Source organism: Gasterosteus aculeatus, chromosome 9 (assembly GCF_964276395.1).
Source record: "Gasterosteus aculeatus chromosome 9, fGasAcu3.hap1.1, whole genome shotgun sequence".
NCBI classification, from domain to species: domain Eukaryota; kingdom Metazoa; phylum Chordata; class Actinopteri; order Perciformes; family Gasterosteidae; genus Gasterosteus; species Gasterosteus aculeatus.
In genome coordinates, this window is record NC_135696.1 from 5572289 (window position 1) to 5588741 (window position 16453).

General features: G+C 45.3%; 1 protein-coding gene across 1 annotated transcript in view; it reads right to left on the minus strand.

Annotated features, from left to right (window-relative positions):
• usp43a (ubiquitin specific peptidase 43a) overlaps positions 1-16453 on the minus strand; it is a 76796-nt gene that overhangs the window by 31246 nt on the left and 29097 nt on the right. The window contains exons 4-7 of the mRNA XM_040187101.2: positions 11828-11920; positions 9740-9875; positions 7860-8004; positions 324-492 (exon numbers count right to left, since the gene is read on the minus strand). Coding sequence (XP_040043035.2) covers positions 324-492; positions 7860-8004; positions 9740-9875; positions 11828-11920 — 543 coding nt within the window. The remainder of the gene's footprint in view (positions 1-323; positions 493-7859; positions 8005-9739; positions 9876-11827; positions 11921-16453) is intronic.

Here is a 16453-nt window from a genome sequence, read left to right on the forward strand (position 1 = left end):
GTCACAGAGCTGTGACGATGGTGACGGGGAGGTTTTCAAAGCGCCTCGGCATCAGAGGGTTGATGCTACTGCGATTCCACCAGGCTCTCTGATGGACACCGTCCACCCCGGGTCACATGAACACTCCCATCAGAATGTCTCCAGCGGCTCACTAGATACGGAGCAACTGGATGGAGCTGCGACACACGGCGACCGATGGAACCAGAACTGCCACAGTCGCGTCTCTTTACTGTCAGCGCTCGGCAGACTGGCGGCTGAAGCAGCGCGGCGTGAATAAACCCAGACCCGTGAGTTTACATGGCGGCGGGCGGCCTGCAGCTCACCTGACGGCCTGCTGGCCAGATCCCGCTGTGTTGCAGACGAGGAGGAGGACCTTGGTGGAGCCGCCCTGGTTGAGGTATTCTGAGGACAGCGTGCCAGACGAAGGCAGCTTCAGAGCGCCGGGTCCGGGCGCGGAGGTGTAGGGGGAGGAGGGGAGGCTGTGGTGATACCCTGTCAGGAACAGAGGAGGGCAGAACAGTTCATGAAAGCTGAAGAAGGAGAAGAAGCAATACCTTCTAGACAAAACTAATCCAGATCCCAGCTGCTGCTGCTGCTGTGTGCGACAAAAAGCTCATTTAAATTAGTGCTTCGAAACCTGTTGCTGTTAAGAATAAAAATCCAAATCCTCCTCTCCATTATTTGAAATGCGGTCGGATTTGGACAGATGCTTCCTCCCTTTCTGCTGCTTTATCCCGAATACCGTCACGTGTAGCGGCCTCCTCCGTCGCAGTGGACAAAATCAGCGACGGAGGAAGCTGCCGTACGGTGACGTCTGGACCGGATTTCACCACATGCCATACGAACTAATGACAACATTGTACATGTACAGTATACATGTACTTACATGTATTCTTAGAAGTATCTAGGAATATACAAATGTCTGTTTATTCTTTTTGTATGCCAGAAGTGTGACACGTTTACACTGAAAACATTCATGTTGAATTGCCTTTGATTCTTGTTTGATTGATTCCTGAAGAGCTGTGAGATGAATTACACGCTACACGCACGCTGTGATTGATCGCGGATAACAGCCGAGCGGATGCAGAAGGCCCAACGCGACTCCCAGCGAACATAAACTTTGACATTATTAAAGGATTTAATTAAACAATGCTGGTACGAACCCCACGGAGCAATTAATCACTGCCACTTTGCAACACGACACATACAACAAACCTCAACATGGACACAGGAGAGCAAAGTGTGAATAGATGTAAAGTTCATTCACAGAAAAGGGTTGAGTCAAAGCATTTTTGCTTCATAAAACGTGTTCGTCCAACTGGAAGCTCAGTCAGAAATGCGAGTATTAGTAGAAGATTAAGAAAATGAAAGGGCTGACTGTTAAAACAAGCTCAGATAATGAAGAAAAGAAAAAGCTGAGACTAATGTTTGTGTCGACTGCCACTAAATGACTCTGTGTTTAGCAGACAGGAGCAACTCGATGTGACATTTTATGCATATTGCTGCCCTTTGAACAACCAATTCATCTCCTCGCGCTGGGTTGACCCCCACTCCCCCTAATATATTAAACACTGACTCCTCAAAATGACTGTAATGAGTGTAGTTTGACAGTTAAGGAAAGTAATAATAACAAGATTACACTCAACATAATGATTAAGGTCAAGAGAAGAATGCTATTTCAGTTCAATGTCAGAGGTGCAATGTGTAAGGACAGAATTGCTTAAAAACCTAAAGAACTGACGTCATCAACAGGAGCTGAGCAGGTTGCAGAGACTTCTACTGCTCTGTGATACCACCTGCACTTCGAGAGGCGATAGAGAGTCACGATATCGCGGCCTGTCCTCAGTTCAACACGAGCAGTAGATGAGCTGAGAAGTTCAAAGGCCGGGCCTCCGTGTGCCTTTTGATCTTTTTGTTTGTGGCAGAAATGACTCAGATCTTCATATCTTCCTCCTTCCTGCTTCGCTGTCAGGAGACTCCTTCAGTAACATTGAATGCCAAAACAGAACCATATAAAACAAAAAGCTGATGAAACTCTTCGCACAGCTCGCAAACTCGACAGACATGTTCACCGACAAGGTTTCCTAATGTGGAATGAACACGGAATATCCAGCACACAGGCGTATTTTAACAGCGCTCAGCATTCTATTCTATTTAATGTTTCTTACTATCTGGACCTTGAGTCAGTTTGAAAATCAAAAACAAAGTTTGATTCCGGGCCGGTTTCAAAAGTAACATATTGTGCACAATGAGGGGCGCGACTTGGCCCCAACACGTCCCGTGGTTTGATTCTCACCTCCTTCCTCCCTCCCTCCCTCCCTCCCTCCTTCCCTTTCTCCCTCCCTCCCTGAAGCACAGCAGGATGCGCCGCGGACTGAGAGAGCTGCCAGCTAGCTGGAGACAAGAAAGGTGAGACTGGGAAGTGAGAATAAGAGTTCTCCCGCGGGCAGAAGGAAAAGAGACGAGATGCCAATAATAATAAATTAAAAGTACGCGAGAGGGAGAGAAGATTGATGTAACGATCTATTGAACCATTTGTTGTTTTGTTCATTTGTTGCCGTGGTAATCTGTTTATGGTCTGCCATTTTTAATTAAAAGATAAACACAAAGACGGAAGGAGAAAGACACTTGAGATTGGACGTGGCGAGCATTAAACAGCTCAGCCCTGAAAAACACGCCACACTTCATGTGGCGATCGCTCGCCTCTCCCCATCCTCTGCAATGTCACCCGTCTCTCTTGCTGGTACTCCATTCATCAGTGCTTTGTAAATGTGCAACGGATTGCAAAATAGTCAGACTTATACAGACGTGGACAATTATTTTATGTATATTTTTACCGTTCCATTTATCATTGATAATCTAAACTATTTAGTAACATTAAGGAAAAGATCTGTTAAAATAAGTATGTTTTTTAGGTAACGTAGTTAAATATGCTACTTTAAATAATTCTTAACATTACCTGACTTCACTTCCTGGTTGGCTCCCCCGTCACCATGGCTACCAATAGAGCTCACTGACTAACAACAGGCTGCTGGCGCGGACAACCCGAGGACGGATTACTCATGCGGCCTCATTGATAACCGCATCACTTAGCAGTGAGCTCTTCATGGTCCCATTTCTCTTTTCAGCCTTCATGTAACCAGACAGTCACATTCAGCTGCTGCACCGGAGGGAAAAGTCTTTCTACACTGATCTCATCTCTTCCAGACAGAAAAATAGCACGAGTTGTGGAGCACGGAACCAAGAGCACAAAAACACCGGGAGGGGCGCTGCTCCCAGGAGGTTGAGCACCGTATGAGTGACCTCCGTCCGTAGCATCCACACACCTGGCTACCTGGATACCCCCTGGGGGAGTGTTGGGTTTAACCCCAAACCAATTAGTGGTCAGGGGCAGCGGGCAGCCGTCCGACCACAAACGCTGCCGCTCACAGCGAAGCACCTGAGCTTCCTGCCCACAGCAACAACACATTTGGGAGGAATGGAATACACCTGGTGCCGCCTCTCCAACATGGTCCCTCATCTTTCTTCGTCCCTTTTCTCCCCCTGTAGTCCCGCAACTACACACCGTTCACACACCTTGGTATTTGTTTCATTGTGTACAGTGCTGCACATTTGTGGTATTAATATCTATCAATAAATACAAATAAATCATTTCAGCTTTGTTGCAGAACCAAATACAAGTCTGATCAAAGGTTTCTGAGGCACAAAACAGAAAAGGGCTCTCGGGTCAACGGTAGAAAAACAGAGTTCCCCGCCTTGCCGGCGGGTTCACTGGAACACAATTAAGCCGTTGGGCCTTTTGTGGCGCAGGTTCACTTCCGAAAGGCTCGTGGGTTAGAGGAAGCTTCTCCCCGACGCAGCTGAGTCGAGCGTCGCTGTTATTTCCCCCGATGATCTGAGAACACGTTCCAGAGGCGCAGACGTTTCTCCTTAGGTTATTCTAAATGATGAAATACTACCGCGGGGGGGGGGCAGAGTTCCCCTGTGAGTGTCCCTGGCACATGCTTGCTTCTAGCTGCGGGCGGCCGGTAATGGCCTTCATGGAAGCGTGCGCAGTGTTTGCTCTGCAAGGGTTTCGTTTTGCACACGTGTTGCATTTTGTCGACGACTTTGAGATCGAGACACATCGTAGGTCCTTTGTGCTCCCAAAGCCGGGCTTCCTGCTGCAAGACAACACATCATTGTCCCAGTATTTTCAGGGGTGACCAGAAACACGACCCCCCCAAATGAATGGTAATGTCATTCGCTTGTATGTGTAAACAAAAAGCTGCTTGCACAAATTCCCTACAATAACTTAAGAGGCGATGATGCAGTGGCTGAGCTGTCTAGGTATCCAATGCACGGACAGCATCTTCCACATTGGTTTACATTCAACACTGTATGTGTAGGTGAGGAGAACGCGAGGGAATGAAAGAAAGACTAAATCTGAATTAAGAAATGTTAGCACCTGTCCCCAGAATCCTCTTTAAACATCATCAAACACTTCACCTCTCTCTCTCTCTCTCTCTCTCTCTCTCTCTCTCTCTCTCTCTCTCCACAAGTGTGTCTCTATCCGTGCAGGCAGCTCCCACAATCCACTCTGCTCAAATCTTGATTGACTTCCCCATTATCGGAGACCGTAACTGTTTAACTCAGAGGGCACCAAGTGAGCATCACACAAAGTTGGCCCGCTTTGCCTCCCTGAGCTTCTATTCAGTGGAAAGTAAGTCTCTTTTTTTTCTGTGCAGCAATATGGAGCCTTTTGACTCCATTTAAGTACAAATTGCCTGGATGCTACCGTGGCGCTGAGGACCTAATTGATTTCAGTGTTTTTTCAGATCTCCTGCCGCCATTTCGTCTAAATGCAAAACTTGCTTTTCAGCTGCGGTGATTCAGTGTCCCGGGTTGTGACCATGGGGGAACACGCTGCATGAAACAAAGCCTCCGCAGGATCACTGCAATTCATTTACTCAACCGTTAGGTCTAAATAAGCTAAACTTTTGTTTGGACCAGCAGTCATTTGTCCATTTCCACGCTAAAGGTCAAAGCGATTGATCCTAAAATGGAAATGGCTAAACCTCTCAAAGTAACTCACACATCAATACAAAGTAACAACACCTCAAGAAGTTTTTCTACGACTACGAGCTTTTCCCCACAGTTACCCGTCATTGCAGCACTGGGCTTTCGCTTTTTTTTTCACCAAGGCTGCACAAAGAAACTCACACGATAGACCGCGTCGACACCTGTAGCTGAAGGGTTGTTTAGTCTGAGAGACCTCTGCACAGCCCGACATGTGTGTAAAACACACAAACACACCCACACGTCTGCCCCGTGTGTCTTTATGTAACAGTTTTATATATTTAAAGTAGAGTGACTACAGTGTATTGGCAAATTGAGACCGCCTTAAGACCCGGAGCAATTAAGAGTCTTGCATAACCTCAGTAACCATAGTAACACGCTTTCTGCTTCAAACCAATATGGCTGCTTGTAGTTTAGATCTTTTCCAAACAGTGGTGTTTTATTGTCGTAGTTATTGAAATTGGTGCGAAGCCGGATCGGACTTGCTCAGGCTATAAATGTTCCATCCATCACCTTTTATCATGCATGGGCCTCAGCTGCGTAATTCCACATGCAACATTCCACTAAAAGTGACATAAATCCCACTGATAGAAGTTGTGATATCCTGGAATCTGGTCTGCTGTGACCGCATGAATTATTCCGAGGCATGGACCGTTCATCATTTTTCCTCAGATAGCTCGTGAGTACTGCAGATGCATTTCCCAGCGAAGGCGCCTGAGTGTGAGTCCTTACAAGTGTACTCCTGCGCTTGTGTGTGTGTCCTCTCGAGGGTCATGTGTGTATATGCGACTCCCCGGTGTAACTCTAATGGATTCATTACCCGTGTTGGTTTTTCGCTCATGCACGCCTCTTTCCGTGTGTGAAATCAAACCGCATGTGACACCGTTTGTAACAGTGTGAACGGCAAACAGAAACGCCTCCTAATGAGAAAGTGAAGAGTCTTCATATTTCATGTGCACTTTGAGCACGTGTGAATTATTGAAGGCATTCTTCTTCTGGGACAACCAAGCCCCCAAATCCTTCCCCGCTGTGAAAGCTTCAATGGACGAAGGCCAACCACATCTCCCTCAACCCGGCAACCGAGGGAGCCGTCAATTAATGACCTCACGCCGAACATCAATCTGTTGAAGTAATCGCTGGCTGATAAAAGGACCTTTGGCTCTCCATTTCCTCTGAGGCCGGAGGGATCCTTTGACTGAGAACATAAGCGAGTGGAGGGTGATGCCGTGAACAGGAAAGAGCGTTCACATCGGCAGCCTGAGGGATTCAAATCATAACAACTTTTAACTCCATCCACAGCGAGAGGACCGAACTGTGTTATTTTTCCATTTCACTGACACTCTTCTGACTCGCTCACCTGCCGGCGTCACAACAAGGTTGTTACTGTGATTAAAACTGGCTCGTCCAGAGAATCTCCCGCCTGAAGTGGTTGGATATACATCTTTAAATGCTGCTTAAATTAGGACGCAATTTAATACGCGTTACGATCATTTGTTTCAAAAAATGAAATACTGATGAAAAGGACTTTTTAGTAATTTCCAGCAGAATATAAAACAATGATTCCTCAGGGCTGAATAGAATAATACAACCTGGATTGAGGTAAACCAGAGAAAACAGATGGATCATCCCTCATATCCGTATTTCCTAAATGTCATTGTCCACGTTGGTTCAATCCAAGAAGCTGATGTTGTAAAACACAACCTTCACCACAGATGGACAATATGGATGAAACGGATGCCGAAATAATTCCATTAATATGTCGGCTTTCAGCAAACATGTTTTGTGCACTTAGCGCCCAATTGTGCTCCATTGAAACACATCTCTTTAGATACTAAGGCTTTAACAATTCAAACATGAGGTGCATCTCTCATGAGGGCCTCGTTCGGCCTTTTTGCTCTACAAAGCAGAACGTGAGTTAGTTGTCATTATACTGTCAATAATCATGTGTGCATCAGACTGTGCGACACAACGCAAATCCTCTATAAAGACAACCAAGAGTGGGTGGCCCAACAAAGATCCTTGAGGAACTACACAGGTGTCCGGTGACCAGCATGAACTGCTGTTTACTGCCACCTGCCATTTCCAGGAAAGAGTATTTCATCCAGACTGTTACTCATCCATGCAAAATGATTTGAGAACATCTTTGGAGAATTTTGGATATATCTATTTACCGGTATACACAATCAACCAACTGCCTTTTACCCATTTTTCTGGTAAGTGCTTGCACGGCTGCACTGATTTTTGCATTTCTAACTAATGATGCATTGCGTTTATACGTAATGTTTTTAATGAGTATTCATGTAATACTGTAAGATGTGCAGCAAAAACACAAGCCAACTCCCCTCTGCGTGTCGTGCGTCCAGCCCTGGCGAATAGATTTTCTGTAAAAGCAGTTTTCAATCTCATCAGAAAGCTCTTTGTTTTCTTCATGAACCGAATAACAAAAAGGGAAGCAAGCGCATGAACAATTTTACCTTTAACCTGCGGTTTTCGTCTAGATGGTTCTTACGAGCCCAAAACCGGATAACTCCCCAGCACTCGTGACAAATTATTCATTCGTAGGAGCTCATCCGGGTGAGACCATACTCATACCTACTTACTCATTCAGGAGTGAGTGTGTTTGGGTGAAATCACGCATGAAGAGACGGAACAAAAAGGAGGAATGAAAATCCCAGTGCAGAGTCAGCGTAAATACACAAGGGCCACAGCAAAAAGAGAGAATTCGAAGTGTGGGAAATAAAATGGGGTAAAGAAATCAGTGTGGTCCATGGTTTTGATGGACAGCATGTTGCCATAGTTACCTGAGTGTGGTACGGAGCCTCCACGGCTGTGTGGGGGAGGAGCCTGAAAGGCGTAAATGACGTCGCTATCAGTGATCGCTGTCAGGTCATCATCATCTGCAAAGGAACGCTGGAAACCCGTAGAGTACAACTCTGAAAGGATGACCTGCGACCGACAGAGAAAAAGATATTAAGATACAAATTCAAAGCCGAAATATTCGCAATGGGAGTGATACGTTTTCATGTTTTCATGAGTCCAGACAGCCAAATAAAAGCATTTGCATCAAGTGAGGAGAGCAATGTAATGCACACTGATGAATATTTTGTACTTATAACTATTTAAGGTGGAGGGCTTTTTTCTATTTATTTATTTGTGTTTCAAAATACTGAATGGACGGCAGATGTCTTGTTAAACGATACTTAAGTACAGAAAATGTGTGAAAGGATTATTAAAATGCAGGCAATCAAATCTACTGCACTTAAGTAGTCAAGTCAATCTGTTACCGAGCAATGGGTTCAATTGACTTATATGGATATTCATAACTTATATATATACTGTATATGATAAGGGGACAGTCTTTGGCCCGAATTAATCAGTGTGTGTTTTGATGTAAGTTTATAGGAATAAAAGCAAAACCAGAACAGGGGACAAAGCTGTAAATGTTTCCACTACTGCAGCAAAATGAACAGAAAGTGGGGGATGTTGATTAATCACAATGTCCAGACACAGCCTGAGAAGAGTCCGTATGTGAAAGGCCTCTGTAGACCGTGGGGCCGCGGGTAGGAGGTTACCAGCTAAATCTCACTCTTTGAACTGAAAGTAATTTCCTTATTGGGAAACCAGTGAAGTGTGTAAGAATACGTGTTCAAGAATTGGAGCCTGGTTGGGGTTATCAAAAATTCAGCCGAACTCTCGTTCTGGGAGATTTATTGGTCAGATCACAGGTCAAGTATCAGCGCTGCGTTTGCAAAGGCAGGAGCAGTTCAGGCAGCACACAGGCCAGAAGAACAACTAACTAACATCAGAAAGAACATCATGTTTTATAACCCTTGAAAGACAGAGAAGGAAAGATTTCTATTGACCCTAAACTGGCGTAGAGGAGGACCTTCCACCCCCCGCATCTAAAGATCCGGTCACATCCAATGTCCAGACTCCTGACTTAACGTAAACATTGACGAACAGAGTGTGTATGTTGAACAGTGTTGGTGTGTCTCTAACCCCCCTTTGGCTGGTAAATCTACTAGTTGACCCGCAGACCTTACATTCCTCAGCCAGGACAGAAACTGACTCCCTATCCTGTCAGACTCGTGTCTGCCTGCTCGGCCCATCCTGCTTCCCCCCTTACCTAACTCTTAAATCAAGACAAGACAGCGAACCCCCAACTAAGCCCATGAAAAGAACTTTTGATTATCAAGTGGCAAACAAAACAATCAGGGCCAAAAAAAGGAGAAAATTAAGCTAAATCAAGTTTTTTTTACATTTAACCATATTATATTTGACAAACCGCTTTTTGTTTTGTTTGTCAATGGCTGAAGGAAACCGTTTCTCTCCATGTGTGCAGTCTCTCCCTCTGCTTTGAGTTTAAGTTAACATTAACCTAACCGGCTCTAGTTTGAGCTTTGTTTGGCATCACACTGTGACGTTATTGTGAAGTGAGCTGTATGATCAAATGATGATCAAAACAACAGAGCTAAGCAGCCAATACTCATTTTTAGATACTAGAACCATCAAATGTTTGGCATCTTAATGCAAAAAAGTCATTGATATATATGATCCACCCACACAGGTTTGTATACTTATTGAACCAGATTTGAGTACTGTGAGTGTGCGCACAGCTCGACCCCCATCGACCCCCCCCAAGAGCAGACGTCCTTGTGTGTGTGTGTGGTTATTTCTGTACCTGGTCTGGGGAGATGTTGCCCTCCTGTGCCACCATGGCTCTCAGGCAGGACAGGGAACCCAGGAGGGGTACAGCCAGCCCCACGCGCAGGTACCTGTGACCCTTCGTCGTGAATACCAGCGTCACACACATTGGCCTGCGGGGCGCCAAAGGGAAGAAGCGTGAGGAGGTGCATGAACGCAGGTGCATTTGTGTGTGTAAGGGATGGAGGGGCAGGAAGACAGAGAGGAGGATGAATCATACCGACCAAAGTGCCAAATTGTTTTGCAATTCTGATTTTGCATGTTTACATTTATTACCAATTCCAAACACACCCGGGCAAGTCATTAACATATTGGTATGCAGACACACACGCACACATATTGATACAAGCGTACTGTTTAGAGATCCACACATCAACCATTAACCAGGACGCCTGGGGGCAACATTCACTCTGTTGTCAGTTTGAGTGTTGAGTCTTTATGTATTGCATGTGCTTAACAGCTCAACAAAACATTCGATAGAAGGAGGCTTTGAGATGCGCTGTTGAGCCTTTTCAGTTCTAATACGATCTGGGAAAAGATTTCCTGTACAAAATCAAATTTCCTGAGCATAAACCATCTCTTTTTATTCAGAACTGAATGAAATATTTTACAGCTTTGTCTTTAGTGTTTTGTTTCCCCCTTGCGTGTGACTACACATGACGAGCACTTTGGGGACGAGGAAACCCGTCTTTCAGGGAGGAAGATTTGTCAAATGATGGAGGGATGAGAGGACACGGAGGAGAGCAGGTTGCAGACGGAGCGGGAAGACGAAGTAAGGTCACGCCTTCTCCATGTGGGAAGCAGACGGGCGTAACCGCTGGCGCCTCCGTTTCCTGTTTCCCATCATGAGTTATTCAGGTGCGTAATGGTGGCAGACGGCAGAGGATCTGAGGAATATGTTTTGTTTGCATTGTTAGATGCAACGCGATGAGATACCGAGATGTGCAATGAAAGGGATGAAGGGTGTAGGATGATACTCGAGAGGATGGATTTTTTTTTGGGGTGGGGGGGTAAGTATTTTTGCAGTGAAGAGATCTGAATATATACTTTTTATTATTCAAACCCCTTACACCAACTCTAAGGAAAAAACAATGTACTGAACCTATTGACATGATCTTTGCTGCATTAAAAACCTTAGAAAACCTTTTTAAAGAGCGTGTGACTCCTAAAGAAGTGCTTTACAGTTTACAAAAGGAAATCGGTGCAGCAGAACCAGATCATCGTTTATTCCATGCATTCTTCAGCCTTTACCTGACCTGCCTTCTACATCACTCATGGTGCCATTTGATCGTTTTTAGAAAAGAAAGAAGGACTCTAGTGCTGCTACCAGCTGTGCATGAGTTAGATGAGGAGAAAACACTCAGAGATACTGCCTACTCTTCTCTCAGCCATCCCAGCATTATCTGCAGCACCCAGACCTCGATGCCCCACTGCCAGCCAGACCCTGCTGAGTCTCTGGGGGCCCCGAGACCCGAGACCAGGCATTCTGCTGGGATACTGCTGCCGCAGGACAATGCAATGAGGCCACTGTGTGTGTGTGTGTGTGTCTGTGGGGGGCGGGCAGACCACACACGGTCAGAGAAATGGGGTTGTGGAAGTCATTCGTGCGGAGCGGAAGCTGATTTGCGACGTTTGAACGTTTGAAGATAGAGGGATTCACTGAATCACTGAGGGAAATTGTGATATTTGTTCCTCTTCTTTCTTATGCACATGGGGGAGACAGAGAGAAAGAGAAAGGGGCTAACATATGACTAAATGAGGATGTTGTGCTTACCCAGCATGCCTCGTTCCACTGGTTTTTCAGGCCCTGTTTTAGTTATTTCAGGTGATTAGACGTCTATTTAGGTTGACGTAAGGTTGAAGCTGGGGATGCCCCGAGAACTGGTACCAAGACGATTTCTTAAAACATGAGGACGAGTTTCTCTGGCACGGCAGGTACCGTACGTATCGATGATCGGGGGGGTTAAAATCCAACACGGACGCACTCATTCCTGATAGTGCTGCATTGCATACAGACTCAAACCGGCACAAATGACACTATAATCAATTCTGTGTTATACATCACCTGGTTTGTCGCAGGGGAATGGGCAGGGAAATGCATGAAAATGGGTCGAAGGTGTTGCTCTGCTTAAGGCAATGAGGGCACGTCAGAGAAGACCTGAAAAACAAACAAAAAGAGCAATTTTAATGCTCTTGTTCTACACGACCTCCGTTCAACGTGCACTCTGGGTTCTGATCACTCCTGAAATAAACATTACATATTTTTCACGCTATTTTCCAAATTGGATGATGCGTCGGCCAATCCGGTCACATGGATCACATTCATTAGTGGAAAAAGCAGCTCTTTTCACTTTATTTCGACAGCGTTGGACAGATGGATCGACAGATATCGCCCGTCCCTGCATGCCAAATCTTCACATCGCCTCTTAAGTCGTATGAGGATTTTTTTTGCATGAACCGTGGTGAATACTCACACACAGAATCCGGCCATCTGGACTCAATCTGCTGTTGAGGAAAGTGCTGCAAAGCAACATAGGGGGGATACTGTAATATTTTGCGCCGAAAGTGTAGTTGGGCATTTGAGACACTGCTGAAGCAGCTGCTACTGCCAAAAAAAAGCCTCTATCCTCAAGAACACAAGAAGATGAGCGTGCAGAGAGAAGAAAGCACAGAGGAAAGGTGAAGGATGAAAGGTGGATGGGATATTTAAAGGCACCCAGGGCAGCGGAGAGAAACTGTTGCTGAAAGCTGAAAGGAACAAAGATGACTTTGACTGAAAGGAGGGGTTGCATGCGGCGGAGGAAGCTAAAGAGCAGAGACAGAGATGAAGAGGAAGACAACAAGGTGCTGGGCTCCGTGGGAGCAAATGCAAAATGAACACAAGACTGGCAGCAGCACAGACGGGTTGACAAAGACTAAAAAGAAAAAAAGGTACAGACCGGACCCGAAAGGTCAAACAGATTTTCAAACTAAATGGAATGACTGTACTCTGTAACTCAGGTGTTAATTATAATGTTGACATTTCTTACCATATCTCGCGCGCTTTTCATGAAAATACCTCAAACCGCGTGTTTTAAATCAGCCCCGCGGGGCCACGGAGACGGCCGGGTTTGGCTGTGTGGAAATCCGTCACATTCAGTACTCTGTGCCATATTGCCATTCTCCGAGCTACATTAGTGCTGCCCCGAGGCTTTCGTCACAAAGAACACTGAGCCCCTCTCCCTCTTTTTAAAATTGTACAGTGGTATAGTTACACTTTAAACGGGCCGTGTCATTTTAGAGGGTTTGCATGTCATTTCTCGACTAGATGCAGTGTACTAATTCCATTTTTTTTTTAATTAAAAAAGCGAAATACTAATCTGTTAAAATCAGAGGGGTCTGTAGGTGGATTTTGAAATGAGCACAAATGATTAACTTTTCCCTTTAGACATATATTGCACCATTGGTTATCCAAAAGGATAACAAGGTATCTGGTTTTTGCTACACAACTTTTTTCGGTGGGCGACCCAGGTGCCCTTAAGCTCTTATGTGTGCCATAACGGACCGAGCAACATCTGTGTATCCGAGTCTCAGCGCTTTTCACTGCACACTACCAGGAGTCCCTCAAAGGGTAGTGTGCTGGCAACGGGCAGTAGTAGCAGTCTGATACTACAATAGTGTGTAAACGGGTAAGCTATGACTGCAATTCCTGGTGTGTGTGAGTGTGTGTGTGTGTGTGATGCCTCTGCTTTTATCTTTACAAACCGACGCCAGACCTCAAATAACCGGTTGTTCTTCTCTAAATTTGACAGTAATCTAGACTTGTCGAGTGAAAACACCATGTTCAGTTTGTTCTTGAATCACATAATCCCCTCACAGTGGGGAATATAATCCTTTTATACACGTGAGATCATGGAATGCAATGTGGCGCGCTGTGTGCGCCTTACGCTGCACTCATTCAGCCGACATTAAAGATTCAAACCAGTTTTTAAAGGGAAACCAATTATCCTTTAGAAGATAATAAGTACTGATGCAGGAGTTATTTTTGTTGAAATCACAGTAATTAAGTCACATACTTGTGGCTTGGTTAAACACTGTCAAAAGATGTGAGGCAAAAAAACACAGACTGCATATAAGAAGTGGGCTTGTAGCTGCTGCAACCACGCTGAGCTGAAACTAGAGATCGGGACCATAAACTCAGGTTGATAAAGTTTTCTGAGGTAATAAATCAAGTCAAAAGTAGGGTCATTTTTCATAGACTTCTGCAGCATCAATATTCACTATCAACTCCAGGAGTCGCCCCCTGCTGGCCTGTAGAGAGAATGCACATTAAGACACATCAGCATTGGCTCCACTTTTCAAACCTTCAAGTCTCCGACTGAGTTAAGTACAGTTATATGAAAGTGTGGTTATAGCTAATAGTGACTTTAAATCGGACCTCTGTGTTGCTACAAAGACATTAACGCAGTTTCTTGATAACTACTTTGCTCAATATTTTCAATATTCAAATATATTTTGGCAATAAATGTTTCCTGATTCCTGATTCCTGAATAATTGTTTGACCAGAACGAAAATGATTCTAATGTTGCTGCATAATGTTCTCTAACACTGACAGCTGTGTTTACGTTTGTGTGTTTGTGTGTATGTGTGTGTACATGCTCGATTTGTCTCGCGGTCCCCCACTATCATCTTTGTCAGTTGAGCGGCTTCCAAGTTCCCGGAGAGGCACACTTGTCAAATGTACAAATACGCAACAGTGCAGCTCTGGCAGAGAATATGAGATGCGTACAGAGCAAGTTTCAGGTGTCAAACCTTAAAATACCTTTGGTTAAGACCTGGAGCCCCTTACACCCAGTAACCAACAACCCAGCAGCAGCTGCTCTCATTCATGGGGAAAGAAAGCGGAGCTGCTCAGCATCCTGACGATGTGCTCGGGGCTGAATGAATAACACTCCGCCGGCAGCATCACTAAACATCATGCAGCACCACGTGCCCCGATTCCGCTTTTAAAAGTGTTATTCTAAATTGAGACGCTTTGCAGCACAATACGGGGGAAGGGTGGGCGTGCCAAATGGGTCAGGCTGTTGTGACACACACACGGTATTCATATTGTGTGATCTATTAGTAATGGTGTCAGGGATGAGCGGATGTTGTCTACAGTTGCAGCGTTTCCTGGGAATACAATGCCTTTGACAGTCCACAGAAGGAGTAAAAAACACTCCCACTTAAAAGGTGTTATTATTAGCAGATCTGAGTTGGTGTTTGTGCAAGTCGAGAGTCAGTGAGAAAATGCAGCCGAAACTGAGGATTAACAGGTTATAACTAACTGTAAAAGTCCATTTACCATTTGTTTCTTTAGCCTAATTTGTTTTCCAAGAGAAAATAAAAATGATGTTGAATTAATCTCCCTCGGTGTGCACCGGTACACACAACCTGCTTTCCGAGCTGCCAGCGGCAAAGGCAGCAGCACCTGGGTGGTTGTTGACCAAATCAAAGGTAATACCAAAGTACATATGCGGGGACATCTTGTCCTCGGCATCAGACGGGGTTGGGTATTGGCTGTGTACAGATCCTTGGTGTGGTCTGCCACCCTGCGCCGAGTTAAAACACTGTCACCACCTCACACAGCACTGGGTTCAAAGTGAGACAACATACAATCACACAAAATGCATGAAGAACGGCAGCTCTCCGTCAAAGCCAACAGCGATGAGAGCACAGTGATCATCAAGACTTTAAAGATCTTCTGTTTGAGGGAGTAGCTACATGTCCCTTTTGTTAAAAGTGGGCAGTTCTGGTTCTCCGTATAGAGAGTTTGCAGTTTTATATGCAGCCATGCTATGAATAAGAAATAAATAGTCAGTGCCAGTGTGCTGTCTCCTCTACATCTCGCTGAGGTTCAGGAGAGCCATGTTGAGGAAATCCTCAGAAAAATGACATCATGTACCTGCACCCTCAACCCCATTCTCACTGCTCTGATCAAGTCACATATACCCTGATTGCTGTCATCTGTCCCCTCCTCAAGAAGCCCACCCTGGACCCGGAGGTTCTAGCCAACTATAGACGTGTCTCCAACCTTGCCTTCCTGTGCAAGGTGCCAGAGAAGGTAGTTGCTTCTTAAATTCAGGACCACCTCAAGCACAACAACTTGTTTGAAACTTTTCAGTCAGTCTGTTCAGCTCACGGCACGGAAACAGCTTTGCTCAGTGTAACGAATGACCTGCTGATGACAGCTGATGCTGGATCACCTTCACGTCTCATCCTCCTGGACCTGCATTTGATACAGTGGATCACACTATGCCGCTTGATTGCCTCCACACCACCCTTGGATTCATCAGACTCTGCACTCAAGCAGTTTCAGTCCCACCTTTCTGGCAGAACTCAATACGTCTCACTGGGAAGACGCACGTCCAGCCTGCTCCTTGTCTCCTCTGGTGTTCTGCAGGGGTCGGTCCTTGGCCCCACCCCCTTTATCACCTACATGCTCCCCCTCGGCCGAGTCATCAGCAAACATGGAATGTCCTTTCACTGTTATGCTGAAGACACAAAGGCCTAAAACTGGCCTTTTTTAAACTCTATTAATCTGTTTTTTTCCCGCTATGTTTTTACTAGCTCTTACTTTATTTTCGACAATGTTTTACGTTTTGCCATCTCTGTCGCACTCTGAGGTCTGCTGATGAAGAGTGCGTTATAAATTAAATGTAGGGTTATTATT